The following is a 20,150-nucleotide window of genomic DNA, read 5'->3' as shown; positions in this document are numbered from 1 at the left end:
TAGGACGATCTGGAACTCCCAGGCACCTTTATCATTACCACAGTGGCCTAGAGGTAGTAGAGGAAGAGGGACACAAGTGACAGTAAATTGTTTCTGAGCACCTTTCTAAGCTCAGCTCTTTCCCACCACTTGAGATTAACAGAGAGGGCGGGAAACTATCCACAATTGGGAAAGTGATTGAGATGAGGTGAGATGAGACATTTCTTTTTTTTTTTAACTTTGTATTTTATATCGGAGAATAGGTGATTAACAATGTTGTGTTAGTTTCAGGTGTACAGCGAAGTGATTCAGTTATACATATCCATATATCTATTCTTTCTCAGATTCTTTTCCCATTTAGGTCATTACATAATATTGAATAGAGTTCCCTGTGCTATACAGTAGGTCCTTGTTGGTTATCTATTTTAAATATAGCAGTGTGTACATGTCAATCCCAATCTCCCTATTTCTTCTTAGGTTGCTTTTATGGTGGGAAGTTCCCTTTTTTAAAATTTATATAAATTTATTTAATTAATTTATTTTTGGCTGTGTTGGGTCTTCGTTGCTGTGCGTGGGCTTTCTCTGGTTGCGGCGAGCGGGGGCTACTTTTCACTGCGGTGCGGTGGCTTCTCTTGTTGTGGAGCGCAGGCTGTAGGCGTGCAAGCTTCAGTAGTTGTGGCTCGTGGGCTCCAGAGCTCAGGCTCAGTAGTTGTGGTGTGTGGGCTTAGTTGCTCCGCGGCATGTGGGATCTTCCCAGACCAGGGCTCGAACCTGTGTCCCCTGCATTGGCAGGCGGATTCTTAATCACTGCGCCACCAGGGAAGTCCAGAAGTCCTCTTTTCTCTCTCTTACCACTCGATCTTATAGTCTCTACCAAGATACTAGGACATTATAAAGCAAAGCCTCTCTGAGGCCCCCGTTCATCATGAAAGTCTTGACTGGTTGTGATGTCCTGTTCCTAAAGGCTCTCCCTTGCCTCTCCTTAGAACTTCCCAACATCTGACAATTCATTTGTTTATTTATTGAGCACGTGCCGTGTCGAATGCAGCAGGAAATAAGGCAGTGTTTCAGCCCTCATGGAACTCATATTCCACGTGTGGCGGGTGAAAAGTGCCACGAAGAGGATCAAGAAGGGGGCGGAGACACAGAGGGATGGGTGCGGGGGACCCCTCTGATTCCGTTTACTTTGTGCAGTGGCCGTGCGGAGGGGCCAGCGTGGCTGCAGTAGGGAGAGCGGAGGCCAGAGCTGTACTTCCGGAGCTTGGAGAAATAGCCAGGGCAGATCACGTAGAGTGTGGCTGTGTTCCAGGAAAACCTCTTGCACACTGAAATTTGAATTGTGCATCATTTTCATGCATCACGAAATAGGCTTCTTTCCACTTGTTGCAACCATTTAAAATTGTAGGAAGGATTTCTTGGCCCACAGGCCATATAAAAAGAGGCCGCAGGCTGGATTTGGCCCACAGGTCAGAGTTGGCCAACCCTGATCTGTATCATTACACTGTTTTATCCTATTCATGGGACGTATCCGTACCTGACATTTTTTATTTGCTTGTGTATAGGTTTATTGCTTTGTCCACTAGCATGAAAGGTTTTTGAGGACAGGGATTTTCATTGTTTACTTCAGCTTCCCAGTCACCTAGTGCAAAGGTGGAATAGAATGGATACTAAAAAAGTGTTTGTTACTGACTGATGGACTGGGCATCTAGGCTTTGAGATACCCAGGCAGTATATTCCCCCTGTGCTATTTTCCTGTGGAGATTAGAGAGGATTTGGCCGGAGGTATCAAAGAATCCTGCAGTATTTTTTCAGCCATAAGCTATCCTAGAAGGTGTTTACTTCTAGGAGCTAGTTATAGAAGGAAGTCACCTTAGCCCATTGTTCCAGCTTGGTGGTCACAGAAAGAGATGGCAAAGCAGCATCTGGCCACACAGCAGATATGGATAAAACTTGGACACCTGGATGACTTCCTTCATCTTTGAGATCCTTGAAAAGTGCTGTGTTTCCATCCTACACCACGTGGTTTGTGAAGATGTGGTAAATTACGGCAAAGTACTCTGGGCAGATGCTCAATCAGTCAGGCTAGGCCAGGATCTGCTGTAACAGGTGGCAAACAAACTCCATATCTCTTGGGGGCTCCTAAACAGCAGAAGGGGTAGGTATTGCCTGTACCACGTGACCCTCCTGGTTTGTCCAGGGTGAGCTCCACATCAGGATGAAGCTGGCTGGGCATCCCCTTCTTGAATGCCATTAGTCACCATGACAGAGGGAAGGAAAGCCCTGGAGAGCCCCACCCTGGCAGTTAAATTCTCTGGCCTGGAAGTGACACACATCACTTCCGGTCACAGCCCCTTGACCCCCTGCCTCATCCAACCACCAGGGGCCAGGAAGTGCAAGCCTTCCATGTGCTCGGAAGGTAGAAGGCTGGAACTCTGGTGAATAGTATTAATGACTATACTACACACAACTTTGGTCACTTCTAAATGTTTCTGAACTCACCATTGAGATGGGAGGTGACTGTGGTTGGACACTGGGGTAGAATCATGGAAGGAAGACATTCGGGTTTCTTTCTGCTGCTCAGGAGGCTCCTTTTTCTTGGGAAGAGGAAAGCTGTACATTCAGTTCAGTGAACATTTGCGGAATGTCCACCATGTGCCGGGCACATGAGTGGAAATGACATGTTTATAAAATAAAGATGTCTCAGTTATTTGTATATCTTACCAGCAGCCAAGGAGCTCAGCTTGGCCTGTGAGAAGGATAATTTTAATGCCTGAAACTTTAAGTAATAATGAAAATTTTAATGAGTCTCTTTTTTTTTTTTTTTTTTTTTTTTTTTTTTTTTTTTGCGGTACGCGGGCCTCTCACTGCTGTGGCCTCTCCCGTTGCGGAGCACAGGCTCCAGATGCGCAGGTTCAGCGGCCATGGCTCACGGGCCCAGCCGCTCCGCAGCATGGGATCTTTCCGGACCGGGGCACGAACCCGTATCCGCTGCATCAGCAGGTGGATTCTCAACTACTGCGCCACCAGGGAAGCCCAATGAGTCTCTTTTTTGTCTTTCATTGTCATATAAATAATTATACCACTCACATCTTTGAGAAAAGTATTGCTTTCCTGAAATCTAGGTTTGCCTAAAATAATTTCTGGAGAAAGAAAATGACATGTGTCGAATGTTGCTATGGCAAAGGTTTTGTTGTTACTTACTGTTCCATTCTGGAGGGAGTTAGGAAGAGTGTGATTTTGATTGAAGGAATACCCTGAGTTCATCCTATATAAGAGACCCTCCGAAAAGAACAGTTCATAACTTGGTTCATAACGATACTGTCACAGCAAGACTGGGGATCATTGCGCATCTTAGACAGTGCAGTGGTTATGGGTGAGGGAGAGGAGAGCAGTGGATGCTGGCACGGGACCACTGCATCTTTAGGAAGAAAGGTGAAAACGAGCGTTCTGGGCTGACTGCCAGTGGCACGGCAGGGTTGCCTTGTAAAAAAGAGGATGAGGTTTGGCATAAAGATCCTCTGTCCACCCAATGGATTGTGTTACACTTCGGCTGAGATAGGGCTGTAGCAGTTAACTATTACAACAATAATGCAGTATGACAACCCAGTCCAAATTTCAGTGGCTCAAAACATCGATAACCTATTTTCACTGACGTTCCTGTTGGTCAGCTGGAAGGCAGAGGGTCAAGGCCGGAGCCATAGGTTAGTCTGGGTCTGCTCCACATGCCTCTCATCTGCCTCGGATCAGTGAGCCAGCAGGGGCAGGTGCTTACGGTGATGGAGGGCTGTGCGGTCATAAATACATTTCAGTCCTCTGCTTGCATCACGTCATAATATCCCATTGGTCAAAGCAGGCCACGTGGCCCAACATCATTGGGACTGAGAAATACACTCCTGTCTTGGGCAGGGAGAGGACGGGTGGAGGCGTGGAGGCGGTGGAATTGTTTTTAACAATAACCTAATTACCATAAAGGCTTTGGATGGTTTCCTTAGACGTTGGGCCCTTGATCTTTGAGATCAGTGTTAAAGAGACTGTAACAGAGGCTTACTTCCCTGGTGGCGCAGTGGTTGAGAGTCCACCTGCCAATGCAGGAGACACGGGTTCAAGCCCTGGTCCGGGAAGATCCCACATGCCGCGGAGCAGCTAATCCCATGCGGCACAACTACTGAGCCTGCGCTCTAGAGCCCGCGAGCCAGCCCGCACGCAGCAACAAAGACCCAACACAGCCAAAAATAAAGAAAAATAAGAGTAAATAAATTTTAAAAAGAAGACTGTAACAGACCTTAGGAATATATTCTCCTGGGGTTATTCAGAGCATCCTTTTAGAGTTTTGCCGCTCGAGCCCATTCCGCACTCATCTGTCCCCACATTTCCTAAGCATAGATGCATCCGACGGGAGCAGAGGCATTTGAGTGGAGCACGGATTTAAGACATGTAAAGGCAGGCATAGACCTCTCCCCACATGCTAGACAACTTGGCTGGGGAGAAACCCACCCACAATATTCATCAAATTAGAGCATGTGGAGGTCCCAGACATCCTAGCCGTCTAGTATCCCCTTAAAGTACCCAGACAGCTGTGCCACACACACTCACACAAATGCACACACACACACACACACACTTTCTCTGCATCTCTAATTCCTTTCCTTAGTCTTAAGATGAACTCAACACCCTGAGTTTCTCATATATACACATTTAAACATAGAACTGCCTGAGTAAAAGCCACTGATAGTGTGAGGGCCCCCAGATGGCCAGGTTTCTGGATTTCAGAGCAGTAGCACCAGGCCCTCGGGTGGCTCCATGTGAATCATCAGCAGCAACGTGTGTTCTCCTCCCTGCCCTCAGTTGGTACGGCCCATACTATTAGGTACCATCTGTTCTGGGGATGGCTGGACCCTAATGACAAAACACAAAGGTTGAAGAAGTGGGTGGTTTTCCCTAACCCACCTATAAAGACGTATGTAAAGCTTGGGTAGACACTTTCAAATTGGCCTTTCATCTGAAAATACCTCCAAGAAATGTTAAGAAAAAAAAAAGAAAAAGAGAAAGGTTGTCCTCCTTGATTTACCCTGGAAAAGGTTTTCTCATTAACTTTTATTTACTGTGGTTGGAGGTGTCCTATCTTGCTCTTTTCAAACTCACCTTTCTGGTTGCTAAGGGAAATGAAAGCCATAAAGCACCTCTAAACCCCAACCCAGGACCAGATGCCCCACCCCTGAGAGAGGAAAGAAAGGAAATGAACATTATTGAATGCCTCCCCTATATCTGACCCGTTCCCATGTATGACCTTGGGTCATCTCCACAGCAGCTCTGTGAGGCATTGTTAGCATTGCCTTCTGAAATGAGGAAACCATGGCTTAAGGAAATTAAATAATTGGCCCACAGTCAAATAGCTAAAAGGGAGCAGTGCCTGGATTCAAAGCCAGCTTACTTTATTTTTTTAAAGGTACTATACGGTAAAATTATCATTTGATGTGCAGTTCTGTGGATTTTTAGCACAGAGATTTCTGTAACCACCACCATAATCAGGATACAGAAAAAACATTCCTTTATGCTACCCATTTATAGTCACACCCTCCTCCCAGCCTCTGGCAACCTCTGCTCTGTTCTCCATCACTATCTTTCTGGTTTTTCTAGAATGTTATTAATGGAATCATACAGTCAGTAACCTTTTGAGATTGGCTTCTTTCACTCCCTATGCCTTTGAGATCCACCCAAGTTGCTGTGCATACCAGGCATTCATTCCTTTTGACGGCTGAGTTGTATTCCATGGGATGGCCGTGGCACGGTTTGTCTAAGCAACCATTCATATATTGAATGACGTGACAGTTGTTTCCAGGTTTTTAGTTCTTACGAAGAAAGCTAGTATTGATAGAAGCATTCACGTCAAGGTTTTCGAATGAACCTAAGTCCTTGCTTATCAAGGGTAAACTCTCAGAAGTGGGACTGCTGGGTCACATGGTGAGCGTCTGTTGAACTTTATAAGAAACCACCAACACATTTCCCAGAATGCTCTACCATTCAAAACCAGTTTTGGACAATTCTCATCCATGCTCTTCCCGCGCCAATCAGCCGTCTGTCCAGACCACAGAGTGGTTTCCAGTATCGGGCAAAGCTTCCTTTCGGGGGATGTAATTTCCACTTGAGAGTTACAAGAGGCAAATGCACAAAACTTCAGTTTGGACTCGCGAGTCTAACATGGCCTGCGCGGGTTCCTTGACAGGTGGGAGAGTGAGAAAGGGGAAGCAGGGGTGGGGGAACGGTATCTGTGGACAGCTGGGAACGTGGCGGTACAACTTGGATCCCAAACCAGGGAAAAGTTGGTGGTTTGGGCTCAGCCTTAAACATCCAGCTAAAGATGAAATGCAAAATGCATTTCCAGTGAAACAGAAGTTGCTAAGAGGTAGAGGGAGCATGGAATTATTTGTCTTGCAACATGATGCACTCCCTAGACCCACTGCAAAGGGAAACAAATTGCTGACTGGTTTCCTGAACTCCAGGGCCCAGTAATCAGAGGACTGGTTCCCCAGGCAACACTTGTAAATCCCTAAGCAAATCTAGGGAACGTTGTGTGAAATGTGTTCCGTCCACAGCACACTCCGAAGCTTCTGGATCTTCCAGATATACAAATTCTCTTCACCCCACCCCCTTATCACTAAACTTCCTGAAGACACATTGCCAACAGTTTGACAGAATAGAATCATCAGTTTTGAAAGGCTTGGAAACATCGACCCACAGTTCTCGAGAGGTCCAGTGGGGAATTTTGCAAAGCTGGTCTCCTTTTTCATATCTAGAACAGGAGGATTCTTAAGGGCAAAGGACTTGAATGACCCAAGAACAGCTTTTTGCAACTCGTAACTTCTAACAGCTCAGAGGCAGGATGGATCTGAGCCATGTACTCCTAAGCCACGCCCCTTCCCCTTGGCGTTGTGTTTATGTCCTAATTTCTGTGTGCCTTCACATATTTTCTAGACTGCCGTGTGAAAGGATTAGAATTTACTATTCCCAATTAAGTCCCAGTAAGTTAAAGCAGTACCTATTATCTTTAATTCTGTTTGGGAGAAGTGGGTTGTTTTGGCTCCTTGGGAATTTTTTTCCTGTCATCTAGGATGGTCTCACATAAGGCAGCTGCTCTCCTCGTGCTGTTCAGCCTGGAAAACAGTTTTGTTGGTCTTCAATCTTGAAAAAGTCATACAGATTGGGAAGTGGGCCACAAACAGTCAGTCCGGTGACTTGAGTTAAGAGAAGGCTTAGAAAATCCAGTTCAGCAAGATACTCATCCAAGTGTTTTGAATCCACGGTATAATTCAGAGGGGTTTAAAGAATAAGACTATTTCTCAGCTTACATCTACCATTTATTCACCACTCAGTGGGCTTGTACGGGGCTCAGGCACTCACCCAGGCCTTTTGAACTTAAACCAGCATGCACCATTCCCAAGATGAGTGTTTCTCATTCAAATCACTTGGAAAGATTTTTTTTTTTTACATCTTTATTGGAGTATAATTGCTTTACAATGGTGTGTTAGTTTCTGCTTTATAACAAAGTGAATCAGTTATACATATACATATGTTCCCATATCTCTTCCCTCTGGCGTCTCCCTCCCTCCCACCCTCCCAATCCCACCCCTCTAGGTGGTCACAAAGCACCGAGCTGATCTCCCTGTGCTATGCGGCTGCTTCCCACTAGCTATCTACCTTACGTTTGGTAGTGTATATAGATTTTTTAAAGAAACTTTTTATTTTGAAATAATTTTAGATTTACAGAAAAGTTGCAGAGCAAGGGGAGAGAATAGCCTGTATGTCTCTCACCCAGCTTCTTCTAAGACTAGCAACCACTTACGAAGTTTTTCACAATCCTCATGGCAAAGCTGTAGCCCAGAACCAGAAGATGAGAATCTCTGAGGATGGGATCCAAGCATCAGTGTCTCTGTGAGGCTTCTTCCCAGGCAGGTTCAAGGTGAGGCCAAGGTTGAGAACCTCTGCTATAAACCCTTCTCAAGGTGTGGCCAGCCAACCAGCAGTATCACCATCACCTGGGTGCTTGTTAAAAATGCACCATCCCAGGTCTCACCCCAAACCTACTCCATCAGAATCTGCATCCTGGCAAGATTGCCAGGTGATTGGTATGCACTGGAAGTTTTGAGAAGCATCGCTCTATACAAAAGATTAAACAGACCGCACAAACCTGGCCCTGATCACTCCTTTTCAAATGCGTGTACGTATTATATTTATTACTCATAAATTCCTTCTTCAGATATGCATTAAGTACTTATTATATAAAAAGGTGAGCCTGACCCTCTAGGAGGATCTACCCTCAAGGAGATCACAGTATAGTAAGGGAACTGCAACGTGCTCATTAAAAATATAGTCTAAGTTAGGGACTTCATAGAAAGCTTCATGGAAAAAGTGGCATTTGATTTGGACCTGGAAGGAGGATACTCAGAGGAAGATCCTTGAAAAGTAAGTGATGCAGTTTGAATAAGTGAATAATCTCAGGGTTAAATTTTCTATAGCATTTGATGAATCTGTTTATTCTTACATTTAATAAATATTTAGCTCTTACTATTTTTTTAATTTAAGTATAGTTGATTTATAATGTGTTAGTTTCAGGTGTACAGCAAAGTGATCCAGTTATATATATACATATATATACATATGTGTGTATATATATTCTTTCTTTAAATTATTTACTTACTTATTTTAAAATATTTATTTACTTATTTATTCCTTTGGCTGCACCGTGTCTTGGTTGCAGCACACAGGCTCTTCATTGTGGCGTGCGGAATCTTAGCTGTGGTGTGCGAACTCTTGGTTGTGGCCTGTGGCATCTAGTTCCCTGACCAGGGATCAAACCCGGGCCCCCTGCATTGGGAGCGTGGAGCCTTAGCTACTGGACCACCAGGGAAGTCCCTATGTGTATATATATTCTTTTTAAAATTCTTTTCCTTTATAGGTTATTACAAAATATTGAGTAGAGTTCCCTGTGCTATACAGTAGGTCCTTGTTGGTTATCTATTTTATATATAGTACTGTGTATCTGTTAATAATCCCAACCTCCTAATTCATAGCTCTTACTACTGCTATCCGAATAAAACATATCATTACTACTCCAGTGGTCCTGAAGGACCCAGTGGGGAAGACAAGCATTAAGTAAGTAATGACACAAATAATTCATTAGCGTCAGTGGTGATAAGCACTGGGGAGAAGGGTGGGGAGCTCGGAATCCATGTGACTGACAGATCAGACCTAGGCAAGGGTGGGAGTAGTGGGGGAGGCTTCCCTACGCAGGTAACACCTGGCTGAGAAAGGTTTAGCTAGACAGAGTAGAGGGCATTCCCAGCAGAGGGAACAGCATGGACTAAGGCCAAAGCAAGAAGAAATGAACAGGGCTTCCCTGGTGGCGCAGTGGTTAAGAATCCGCCTGCCAATGCAGGGGACACGGGTTCGGGCCCTGGTCCGGGAAGATCCCACATGCCATGGAGCAGCTAAGCCCACACGCCACAACTACTGAGCCTGCGTTCTAGAGCCCGCGAGCCACAACTACTGAAGCCCATGTGCCACAACTACTGAGCCCGCATGCCTAGAGCCTGTGCTCCACCACAAGAGAAGCCACCACGATGAGAAGCCATAACGAAGAGTAGCCCCCGCTCGCCGCAACTAGAGGAAACCTGCGCGCAGCAACGAAGCCCCAACGCAGCAAAAAATAAATAAATAATTTTTTTTTTTTAAAAGAAATGAACAAAAGAGCAAACCAATGAAATGGGTGTCCAGTGACATCCCATTGTTCAACTCTCTGATATTTTTCATTGCCTCCGAAATAAGTAGCCTGGGCTTTAAGCTTCCAATCCTTCCTCTTTTTTGTTTTAAACAACTACATTGTCATACAAGTTACATACTGTAAAATTTGCCCGTTCGCCTGTTGGAAGTAAAATTCAGTGGTGTTTAGTAAACCTACTGAGTGGTGCGGCCATCCTCCGTATAAGATCCCTTGTGCCCTTTCACAATTAACCTTCATTCCCACTCCGAGCCCCGGGCAGCCAATAATCGATTTTCTGTCTCTTATGTAATCCTTAGGAGTGGAATCGGTTGACTGTTTGGTGAGTTTATGTTTAGCTTTTTAAAGAACTGCTGAACTCTTTGCCAAAGTGACAGCACCATTTCACAGTCCCATCAACACTTGGTGTTGTCTTCTTGACTGTGGCCATCCTAGTGGATGTCGAGTGGTACCTCACTGCACCAACCTCTTTTCCAAGTCTTATTTGTCAGCCCTCCCACTCTCAAACCTGCTCTGTGCCGCCACCAAAGTCAACCTCCTGCTGTTTTCTTCAGTGAGGCTCCTTGATATCCCCAAATTATGCCTTTGTTCACTCTTTGAATATGTTCCTTGACTAGATATTTTTTGGAGGAAGAGGGCATTCAAATTGAGAGCTCAAATTATTAGGAGTACAGAAGGCCTTTGATTTCCCCACAGCGTGGATACTTGCAAATTCCTCCTCCAAACCCAGCCACCATACCTTTCCAAATATCTTAGTCACACTTGGTGTAGATGACTGTCTGGGCCTGAGCTATGGAGATGCTCACGCTTCCTCGGGGAGAACACCATGTGAACTTAGAAATTAACAAAAGAGAAAGTGGCTACCCTTCATTCTGTACCTTAGGAAGCAGTATGCATTGAAATAATGGCAAAATCTTGTTACAAAGACCTTCAACCTCACAATTTGGAAACTGGCTTGTGGTAGTCAAGACGTCAGAGAATGATTTGTTATTTAGGAGGGAAATTACTAACAGTCTTGGATTCATTACCACAGACACATAAAAAGATGTTGCTGTAACAAAAAGCAGAGATCTGGTAACCATGCCTCACTTCCTTTTGCTGAGTGCTTTCTAATTATTTTAGTTTTGATTAGCACTTCCATTAGAATATAGGAAGAAATTAGGAGCAACTTACTTGGCAAACGTGTGGTAGTTAAAACCGTTGAAATCCATGGTTTAAATATGTACTGGGGCCTATACTTACGCTTTCTAATTTTAATGTTCGTCTTGCTCAAGTAGATAAAGTTAATTATACAGAAATCAACTAGTGCAGAAAGCCTCTTGGAAACAAACAGTTATTCTTGACCCTTTGTAAACATATGCCCACCCCTGGGATGAATTGGTTGTCAGGTCTCTGCTTATTCCGAATTTTCAATACCTCCACTTGTAAGAGCAAAATAAACTGCAATTTCTCAGTTATTTCAAACTAGGTTTTAAATTATGAGGCTTAAAGTATGCTTAAATAACTTGTACTTGAGTAAACACTTCATTTTTTATGATGAGGTAAGTCGTATGAGCCATTCAGTGGCTTAAATTCAATCCAGAGGTTTTTTCCCCTCTGAGCTCTCATGGTTGGATAGTGTAAAAATATTTCTCAGATTGAATTGAAACCTGTAAGAGCTATGAAGCCTCATCATTCCGTATTTATGGATTTGCCTCAATAAATAAAAATCCTCTCAGTAGAGTACAATTTTTAAAACATATAAAAAGCCATTTGATTGTTTTCATTATTTTGATGGGGAAGCAGTGTTGTAACAAAATTTTATTTCGCAGAGTGGATTGAATATGAAGTAGTCGTGGCGTCCAATTAGAAGAGGGAATGAATAATCATGAAAAGAGAAACTATTGAAAAACGAGCCTTGTTGGCACATCATTGAATTTGAGTCACTGGAGAGATCGGCAGTTATTCAATTTCATCCCCGGATTTCTTAGATGAAGCAGCTGTGGCACGCTCCTGAGATTCAGTGCCTGTTCCCCAAACCCTATCTATGCTCTTCAAGCTTCCTCCAGCCCTTGCTCCCAGAAAATTGCCTTGATTCCAGCTTCTCAAAGAAGTGAGAAATCATAGGTCCCAAGCAGTCCTGCGATCTACAGACCCGCATCATCTCTATGAGCCTCCTCTTCCAGACCCTCTCATTCGTTCATCTTCTGTCCACCTGTCTCTGGAACTTATGTCACACCAACCCCTCTAGGTCCCTGCTTTCTCATGCATATGTTCCGTTTCTTCCTCTCTGTTGGTTCTTTCCCTCAGGTCATAAACATGTTCAAGATTTTCCCACCTTTATTAAAACATGCACACATGTGCACACACACATTCACATTCACATCTGGACTTCCAAGCAAGATGACCTTCTACATTCATGTTTTGAGTTGGTTTATAGTCCGTAGCAATGATCGATAAAATGTAAAATTGATCACAGGATGGTAAACATCTGCAAATGGCAAACGTTTGCAGAAATGGTACCAAAAACATGAAGCTGAAGAAATCAACATGTCGTATACCTTAAACCTATACCATGCTGTCAACTGTATCTCAAGAAAAATAAATTTTTTAAAAAACCATGAAGCTGAAGCTACAGAACTGATGGACTGTTCTGGAAGGTGGAGGCCACCACAAGTTCAGTTCCAGTGGGTAATGGGCTCCATGAGTGCAATCCAGCAGATCCATGAAAGAGGAACAGTTACTGCTCTTGGCTGCCTGGAGCCGTGTCTTCTATGAAACTGCTTAACATGAGCCAGAGGACGAGGCAGGGCTTGAACTGAGCTGATCCCTGAGTCATAAACACTCAGTAAGATTCTGGACCCAGGGCCCTGAGTGTCAGGGGACGCAACCACAGACCTTTTTTTGTGTGTGTGTGGTACGCAGGCCTCTTACTGCCGCGGCCTCTCCCGCTGCGGAGCACAGGCTCCAGATGTGCAGGCTGAGCGGCCGTGGCTCACGGGCCCAGCCGCTCTGCGGCATGTGGGATCCTCCTGGACCGGGGCACGAACCCGCGTCCCAAACCCGTGTCCCCTGCATCGGCAGGCGGACTCTCAACCACTGCGCCACCAGGGAAGCCCCACAGACCTTTAAATGAAGAAAGAAAAAACGAATCTCCCAATGAAGATGAAACTACTAAACAAAATTCCAAAGCACATAGAGGTAATGATTACTGAGAAAGACAGCCAATAAAATGAATAATCGGGAAAGAACTCATATATATGAAGTTAAAATATAAAACAATTTGAATACTTAAATCTATTTACAACCCTCAAAGAGATAAAGGACTAATATTCATAAAACAAAAATGACAAATTAGGAAAAACGTACAGAAATGAAACAAAAAGCAGACGGGAAGGAGAATAAAGTAGAAATAGGTGACATTAGAAATGTGGTCATTGAAATTAAAAACTTAAACTCTAGACTCACACAATTGGAGAATTGGTGATTGGGAAGAGAAACCAATTAAATTACCTGTCACATTAAAAACATGAAGAGGAAAAAATAGATAAATATGAAAGCACATGTAAGATCATTAAAAGGCTCCAATACATGTCTGATACATGTCTCAAAGAAGAGAATAGAGACAATATAATACCTGGAATAATGAAAAATACAACAACGGAGAACATTAAGGAATTGTTCCAAAAAAGGACAGGTGGCCTCAGATTGAAACTGCTGTGAAAGTCTCTATTGCAACTTCTCAACTCTCCCATTCTAGAATAAAAGCAGCTGTAGACAATAGGTAAGTAAATGGACATGGCTGTGTTCCAGTAAAACTTTATTTATAAAGACAGGCAGGCAGCAGACTAAATTATGCCAGGGGGCTGTAGTTTGACAACCGTTGATCTAGAAAATTAACCATTGTTTATATTTTCATGTATATTCCTCCAGATATTACATATATATTTAATTTGATATATATGATTAACCATAGTTAATGATATATATGTATATATAATGTACATTACACACACATAATTTTTAAAGACATATAACTGTATCATACATGACTGGGACCACACTTGCTCTTTTGAACACCCACTTTTGGACAACTCTCGGTATCCATCATCATAGCTTAAAAAAAATAATCCCCAACAGAGGAATGGATAAAGAAGATGTACATGTATACAATGGAATATTACTCAGCCATAAAAAGGAACGAAATTGTGCTATTTGCAGAGACATGGATGGACCTGGAGACTGTCATATAGAGTGAAGTAAGTCAGAAAGAGAAAAACAAGTATCGTATATTAACAATATATGTGGAATCTAGAAAAATGATATAGATGAACTTATTTGCAAAGCAGTAATAGAGACACAGATGTAGAGAACAAGCATATGGATACCAAGGAGAGAAAGAGGGAGTTGGGATGAATTGGGAGATTGGGATTGACATACATACACTACCATGTATAAAATAGATGACTCATGAGAACCTGCTGTATATATAGCACAGGGAACTCTACTCAGTGCTCCGTGGTGACCTAAATAGGAAGGAATTCCAAAAAAGAGGGGTTATATGTATACGTATACCTGATTCACTTTGCTGTACAGCAGAAACTAGCACAACATTGTAAAGCAACTATACTCCAATACAAATTTTAAAGGAAGAAAAAAAAAACCCACTCCCAAAACACTGCTAAATGATACAGATTTTAACCAAAGTTTTTGAGGGGCAGTGGAGGAGGATGTACATCACACCACCCAGTGTCCAGATGGAGGTCCCATTTGCGCATCTCCGTTTTCCCCCACTGCCCCTCCCCCTGTCAGGTAGCTGACATTCACCTCTCGCTCCACCTTCCTGTCTCAGCACCGTCCTGCAGCTACACTGTTTCTTCCCTCTCTCCCTTCCCTCACCCCAGCTCTAAAAACAAAAAGTCCTCAGCATGCGTATGCAAACCACACAGCAGAACATAAACTCAGTAACCACAGGCTCAGCAGGAGAAAATCCACGTCCCTAACCATAGACAGACTACTTTATTGTCTCTCCAGCACATTCCAGGGAGGACTCAATTCCTTCTGTCCCAGTATACATCTGCATCATTGGTTTTGACGATCACATAGTATTCATTGTATGCATATATCATTATGTAACCAAGTCCCTAATTTTGAACAATTCGACTGCATACTGAAAATCTTTTATCAGCCAAGTCTTTATTTTCCTCATAAATCCATGGGTTGTATCAGTCAATACAGTTCATGCAACTGTGTGGGAAGGAAGTTTTCAACATAAGCTCTAGAAGTGTATGTTTTCAGGAAAAAAAAAATCATGTGTTTGGAATAATAAACAGGTTTAAAAAGGAAAAAAAAGTTCAGAGGGTTAGAAGTCAGCAAATTCAGATTATCAGGTTCTTAAAATCTTTCCTTCTTGTGTGACCGTAGGCAGGGTCCCCAAGACTTTGTGGGTCAGTGTCCCAAATAACAGATGAAAACAATTGTCATTGGCTCCTGCACAAAGTAGTGTGATTTAAAAATCTATATTAGTTTCCTGTGGCTGCCATACTGAATTACCACAGACTTGATGGCGAAGACAACAGAAATTTATTCTCTCGCGGTTCTGGAATCCAGTTGCAAAATCAAGGTGTCAGCAGGGCCATCCTCCCTCCATCGGCTCTTGGAAAGAATCACTCCTTGAGTCTTCCAGCTTCTGGTGGCTTCAGGCGACCCCTGGCTTGTGGCTGCGTTACTTTAGTCTCTGCCTCTGGCTTCACAAATCCTTCTCTGTGTCAGTGTCTTCCCTCGCCTGTCTTTTATAAGGATGCTTATCTTTGTATTTAAGGTCCACCCAGATAATGCAGGATGACCTCATCTCAGGATCCTTAACTTCATTACATCTACAAAGATCCTTTTCCGAAAAAAAGTCATCTTTGCAGGTTCTGGGGGTTAGGACGTGGACATGTCATTTAAATGTCCACCATTCAACCCACTACGATACTGTCCTTAAGTGTTCTGAGAACCCAGGGGGAATAAGTCATTCCATCAATCATAAATGAACAGAATGTGAATCAAAACTACTAGATGTCATTTTCCCTAGGTACTGGTGTCCATTTGAATAATCTAATTTCTTCTTAGCTCTACTTACATTTGTAAGTGTTAGCAATGAATATTATCAAGACAAACTAGAACTTGAGTAAGTTGCCTGTAAGCCAGTTTTTTTGTTTGTTTTGTTTCGCTTTAAGCGGGCATCCCGGTCAATGTTAGAACAATCTGAGCAGCAGATTAGGGCGGCTTCGGGTTTGGAGGAACTACTGCAGATCACCCACTTCGAGGACTGGAAGCTGTGGAGATGCCGACTGAAGCTCAAAAGTCTCACCAGCGCGGACTCTCGCTCAGCATCCCATCGGTCCACCAGGTTTGCGGCCACTTTCTATGACATTGAGACGCTAAAAGGTAGGTGTGTGCGTGCGGAGGCCGATTCTTCCTCTTTGTCAGATAGTAACAAATGCGCCAACTTCTTGTAAAAGTTTGAGTAGGGCGGGCACGTGTCTGGGAGAAAAAAACAAGGGGGTCTTTGGTTTCATAGCTTCAGTGTTAGTGGAGAGTCCTGGTTTCCTGGGTTTACTCCACAGAGAAATACACCCAATATGATTTTGAGATCAAAAATTCAACACCACATAACACTTCCCAATATGGAAATATATTTAACTCAAGAGATGTGAGGGCAAAAGGAACCCAGAAAGCCTGTTCTTAATAGAAAAAAAAAAATAATTGAGTTTACTTAAAAAACAAAACAACCTGGGTATTCATTAATAAGGAGCATTCTACGGCCATACATACATGGATAAAAACCAATAGATTAGGTATAGCTTTTTTATGTCTTCAAAATTCTGTGATTTTTTTTAAAGTAAAAATGAAAAGTAGAATTTAAAAGCTGAGTTGGAATAATGCATATTGGTATTACTAGGAGAATAACGGAGGGGGAAATTCTCTAGACAAAAGAATCCAGACGCTGGAGTAGAAAATAACATGATTTGAAATAAAGAGAATGACTCTTCCGTAGTAAGGTTTGGAGGATGTTTACAAGCAAACTGTTGTCTGTATGTACTGTCCTATAACGAATGACATGCTTGCCAAATACAGTTGTGCGGCCTCCAGTTAGGCATTTAACTTTTTTGATGATGTGTCAAAACGGCACAAGAAACCACCGTGGCATTGATGATTTAGCCTTTTAGATTTGATGAACATAGGATTACCTGGTATCGGATTGTAGCTATTGCATAATTTAAATTGACTGCTCAGCCAGAATTATTCTTTTCTTTCTCTGTAGAGTTATCTTTATTTTCTTCCGTTTGTAAAAGGACGATATTGTTGGCTGCGGAGAAGGCTGTGCGTAGGTGGGATCGATACCTTAGCAGCACCAGAGTCCGGGAGTGAAGAGGATGCTTGGTGTGCATCTGTATGACTGTGTCTAAATGAGTCGAGATGGTTGGAACCATGGCCTAGAACCCAATTTAGCCAGAGGTCTGAAGCTCTAGTTGTTTCTGTGTGGTGAATGAGCAAGGACTTCATGAAAGTACAGGGATCAGACCTCATCTGGAGATTCAGGGCCTTAACCAGATTACGTGTTTGAAGGCCTGAGGCAAGCCTGGAGATGCTCTGTGAAGATGGAGATAGAGAAGCATTACCATAAAACCAAGAGGAGGTGATTTTAAAAAGTCATTCATGTCGAAATTGACATTTTCTAAGAAGGAAACCATAAAAAATTTTTAAAAATATTTTTAAAAAACATAAATAATATGGAATTTGCCAACTCTGAAATGTCTCTTGTTACGTGGGGGGGGGGGGGGCGGAATCATCTAAAGTTACTTAGTAAGTTAGAAGCAGCACATAATTAAATCGGTGTGGTATCCCAATTATAATTTGCTCTAACTCTCCCTCATGGATTTCAGGGTAATTCCCTGAGGAAGAACAGTCCTGCTGGGCAGTAGTAATGACAGTAGAGATATGAAGCCTTTGCTCAGTGTCATTGGTCATAGTTCCACACAATGTTCTGACTTTGAAAACTTAGTTTTATAAAAAAGAAAATAGAAAGCAACATTTAAATAGCATTTTAAGCAAGGAATGTTTTTATAACTTGAGTACTTGTTTTTTCAAGGATTTATGATTAATAATAGTGAATTAAATAGTACCTAACTGGGTAATTTATCTCCCATGTTTACAACCTTCAGACTCTGTATATAAATATTCATAATCAGGCATTTTAAGCGGTTTCTTGGACTAGTAGATTTTATGATGAAAAAACAGAGTTTAGGTAAATTGTATAGTATATGCAGTGCTTTTCAGCCAGCCAAACGTATTTTGTGTTTTCAGTGATTGAAGAAAGCATCATATGAGGAAATCTGAGATTAATGGGCGGAAAAGGAAGAAGGCTGTGGAAAAGATGTTTTAAGAGAATAATTTAGAGACTAGCGTCAGATCTGCAACAATAATGTTTTATCTGTATCCTCCAGATAGAAGTTCTCTCTATCCCTTCTGGTAGAAACACGTTCACATATATGGGAATTCAGAATCTGGGCAGAGACCATTTACAAATTTTTGAAGATGGGGTAAAAATGGAGAAGAGTTTATCTATCACTGTGTAACACATTACCCCAAAACTTAGCTGCTTCAGACAACATTTTTTATCGCACAGTTTCGGTGGGTCAGAATTGCAGACATAGCCTCAACTGGTATCTCTCCTTCAGGGTCTCTCCGGAGGCTGCAGTCCAGGTGTCATCTTGGGTCACGGGCAGCATCCCAAGGTTCAGTTGGGGCCAAATGTGCCTCCAAGTTCACTCAGAGGTTGTTGGCAGGATTCAGTTCCAGACAGGCTGTTGGACTGAGGGTCCCAGCTCCACACTGGCGGTTAGGTAGAGGCCACCCTCAGTCCCCTGCATGTGGGCCTTTCCAACATGATGGCTTGCTTCATCCAAGCCTGCAAGCTGAGAAGGCAGAAGAGTGCCAGCGAGAGTTGGGGATTGCCAGCAAGATGGAAATCAGACTTTGTTAACCTCATCGTGGCAGTGCCACCCCATCGCTCTTGCTGTGTTCTCTTCATAACATTCGGGCCACTAGGTCCAGCCCACAAGCAGAGGAGGGGATTATACAGGGTGTGAACACCAGGAGGTGGGCGTGATGGAGGGTCAGATGAGAAGCTGCCAACCACTAAGGGTTTTCACCACTCCCCTCCACCCCAGTGTATAATCAACTCTACAATTCCATGGCAAACTAAAAGAAAGTCTTTAAATATTGTCTTTATCATAATATTGAATCATTTCCCAAAAACGTCCATAGAAAGGCTATGCAGCATTAAGTATCATAGCATCAAAATCTAATTTAAAAAAATAAACTTTGAGAGAAAGGCGAGTATGTTTTACAAGAATGTATGTAATCTTTTTTGATTCTCCGAGACTTGTTTCTTTTTCCTGTTTCCCACAAATTAGCTAGAATGGCCAGAATATTGCTCCTTTCATCAAAATGAAGCAGCTTGGGCTTCCCTGGTGGCGCAGTGGTTAGGAGTCCGCCTGCCAATGCAGGGGACACGGGTTTGAGCCCTGGTCCGGGAGGATCCCATGTGCCGCGGAGCAGCTAAGCCTGTGCGCCACAACTACTGAGCCTGCGCTCTAGAGCCCGTGAGCCACAACTACTGAGCCCACGTGCCACAACTACTGAAACCCGTGTGCCTAGAGCCCGAGCTCCACGACAAGAGAGGCCAACATGGTGAGAGGCCCACGCACCGCAACGAAGAGCAGTCCCCGCTCAACGCAACTAGAGAAAGCCCGCACGCATCAATGAAGACCCAACGCAGCCAGAAATAAATAAATTTATTTAAAAAAAAATGAACCAGCTTATTTCATCATTTGATAGAAACATCAGTATCGGGCATTTGCAAATAAGAACACTCTGACTTGAGGAAAGATTAGCTCCACTTAAGTGTTTTTTTTTTTTTTTTTTTTTGCAGTACGCAGACCTCTCACTGTTGTGGCCTCTCCCGTTGCAGAGCAAGGCTCCGGATGCGCAGGCTCGGCGGCCGTGGCTCACGGGCCCAGCCGCTCCACGGCATGTGGGATCTTCCCGGAACGGGGCACGAACCCGTGTCCCCTGCATCGGCAGGCGGACTCTCAACCACTGTACCACCAGGGAAGCCCCCACTTAACTTTTCATTCATGTGTTTGCCGTATATAGTTAGTTAAGCAACCAATAGAAAGGTATTTCTTTTTTTTTAATTTTATTTTTTATTTTTTTGGCTGCACTGCACGGCTTGTGGGATCTTAAGTTCCCCAACCAGGGATTGAACCCGCACCCTCGGCAGTGAAAGCATGGAGCCCTAACCACTGGACCGCCAGGGAATTCCCGAAGCATATTTCTTAATGCTGCTAAAACCTGCCCACACCTG

At 43.3% G+C, this 20,150-nt stretch overlaps 1 protein-coding gene across 3 annotated transcripts in view; it reads left to right on the top strand.

The window, feature by feature from the left end:
* Positions 1 to 20,150, top strand: part of VEGFD (vascular endothelial growth factor D) — a gene marked incomplete at its 5' end in the record, with an annotated part of 36,842 nt that overhangs the window by 4,273 nt on the left and 12,419 nt on the right. Inside the window, one exon of one of the 3 annotated variants that reach the window (XM_082865296.1) lies at positions 15,964 to 16,165. In XM_082865296.1, the coding sequence (XP_082721422.1) occupies positions 15,964 to 16,165 (202 nt within the window). Of the gene's footprint in view, positions 1 to 15,954; positions 16,166 to 20,150 lie in introns of all 3 variants that reach the window. The other 2 variants (XM_082865295.1, XM_082865294.1) reach the window with 2 other exon arrangements.

Source organism: Leucopleurus acutus, assembly GCF_964270905.1.
Source record: "Leucopleurus acutus genome assembly, chromosome: X".
NCBI classification, from domain to species: domain Eukaryota; kingdom Metazoa; phylum Chordata; class Mammalia; order Artiodactyla; family Delphinidae; genus Leucopleurus; species Leucopleurus acutus.
The sequence above is the reverse complement of the archived record's forward strand: the minus strand, read 5'-3'. Positions and strand labels throughout refer to the sequence as shown.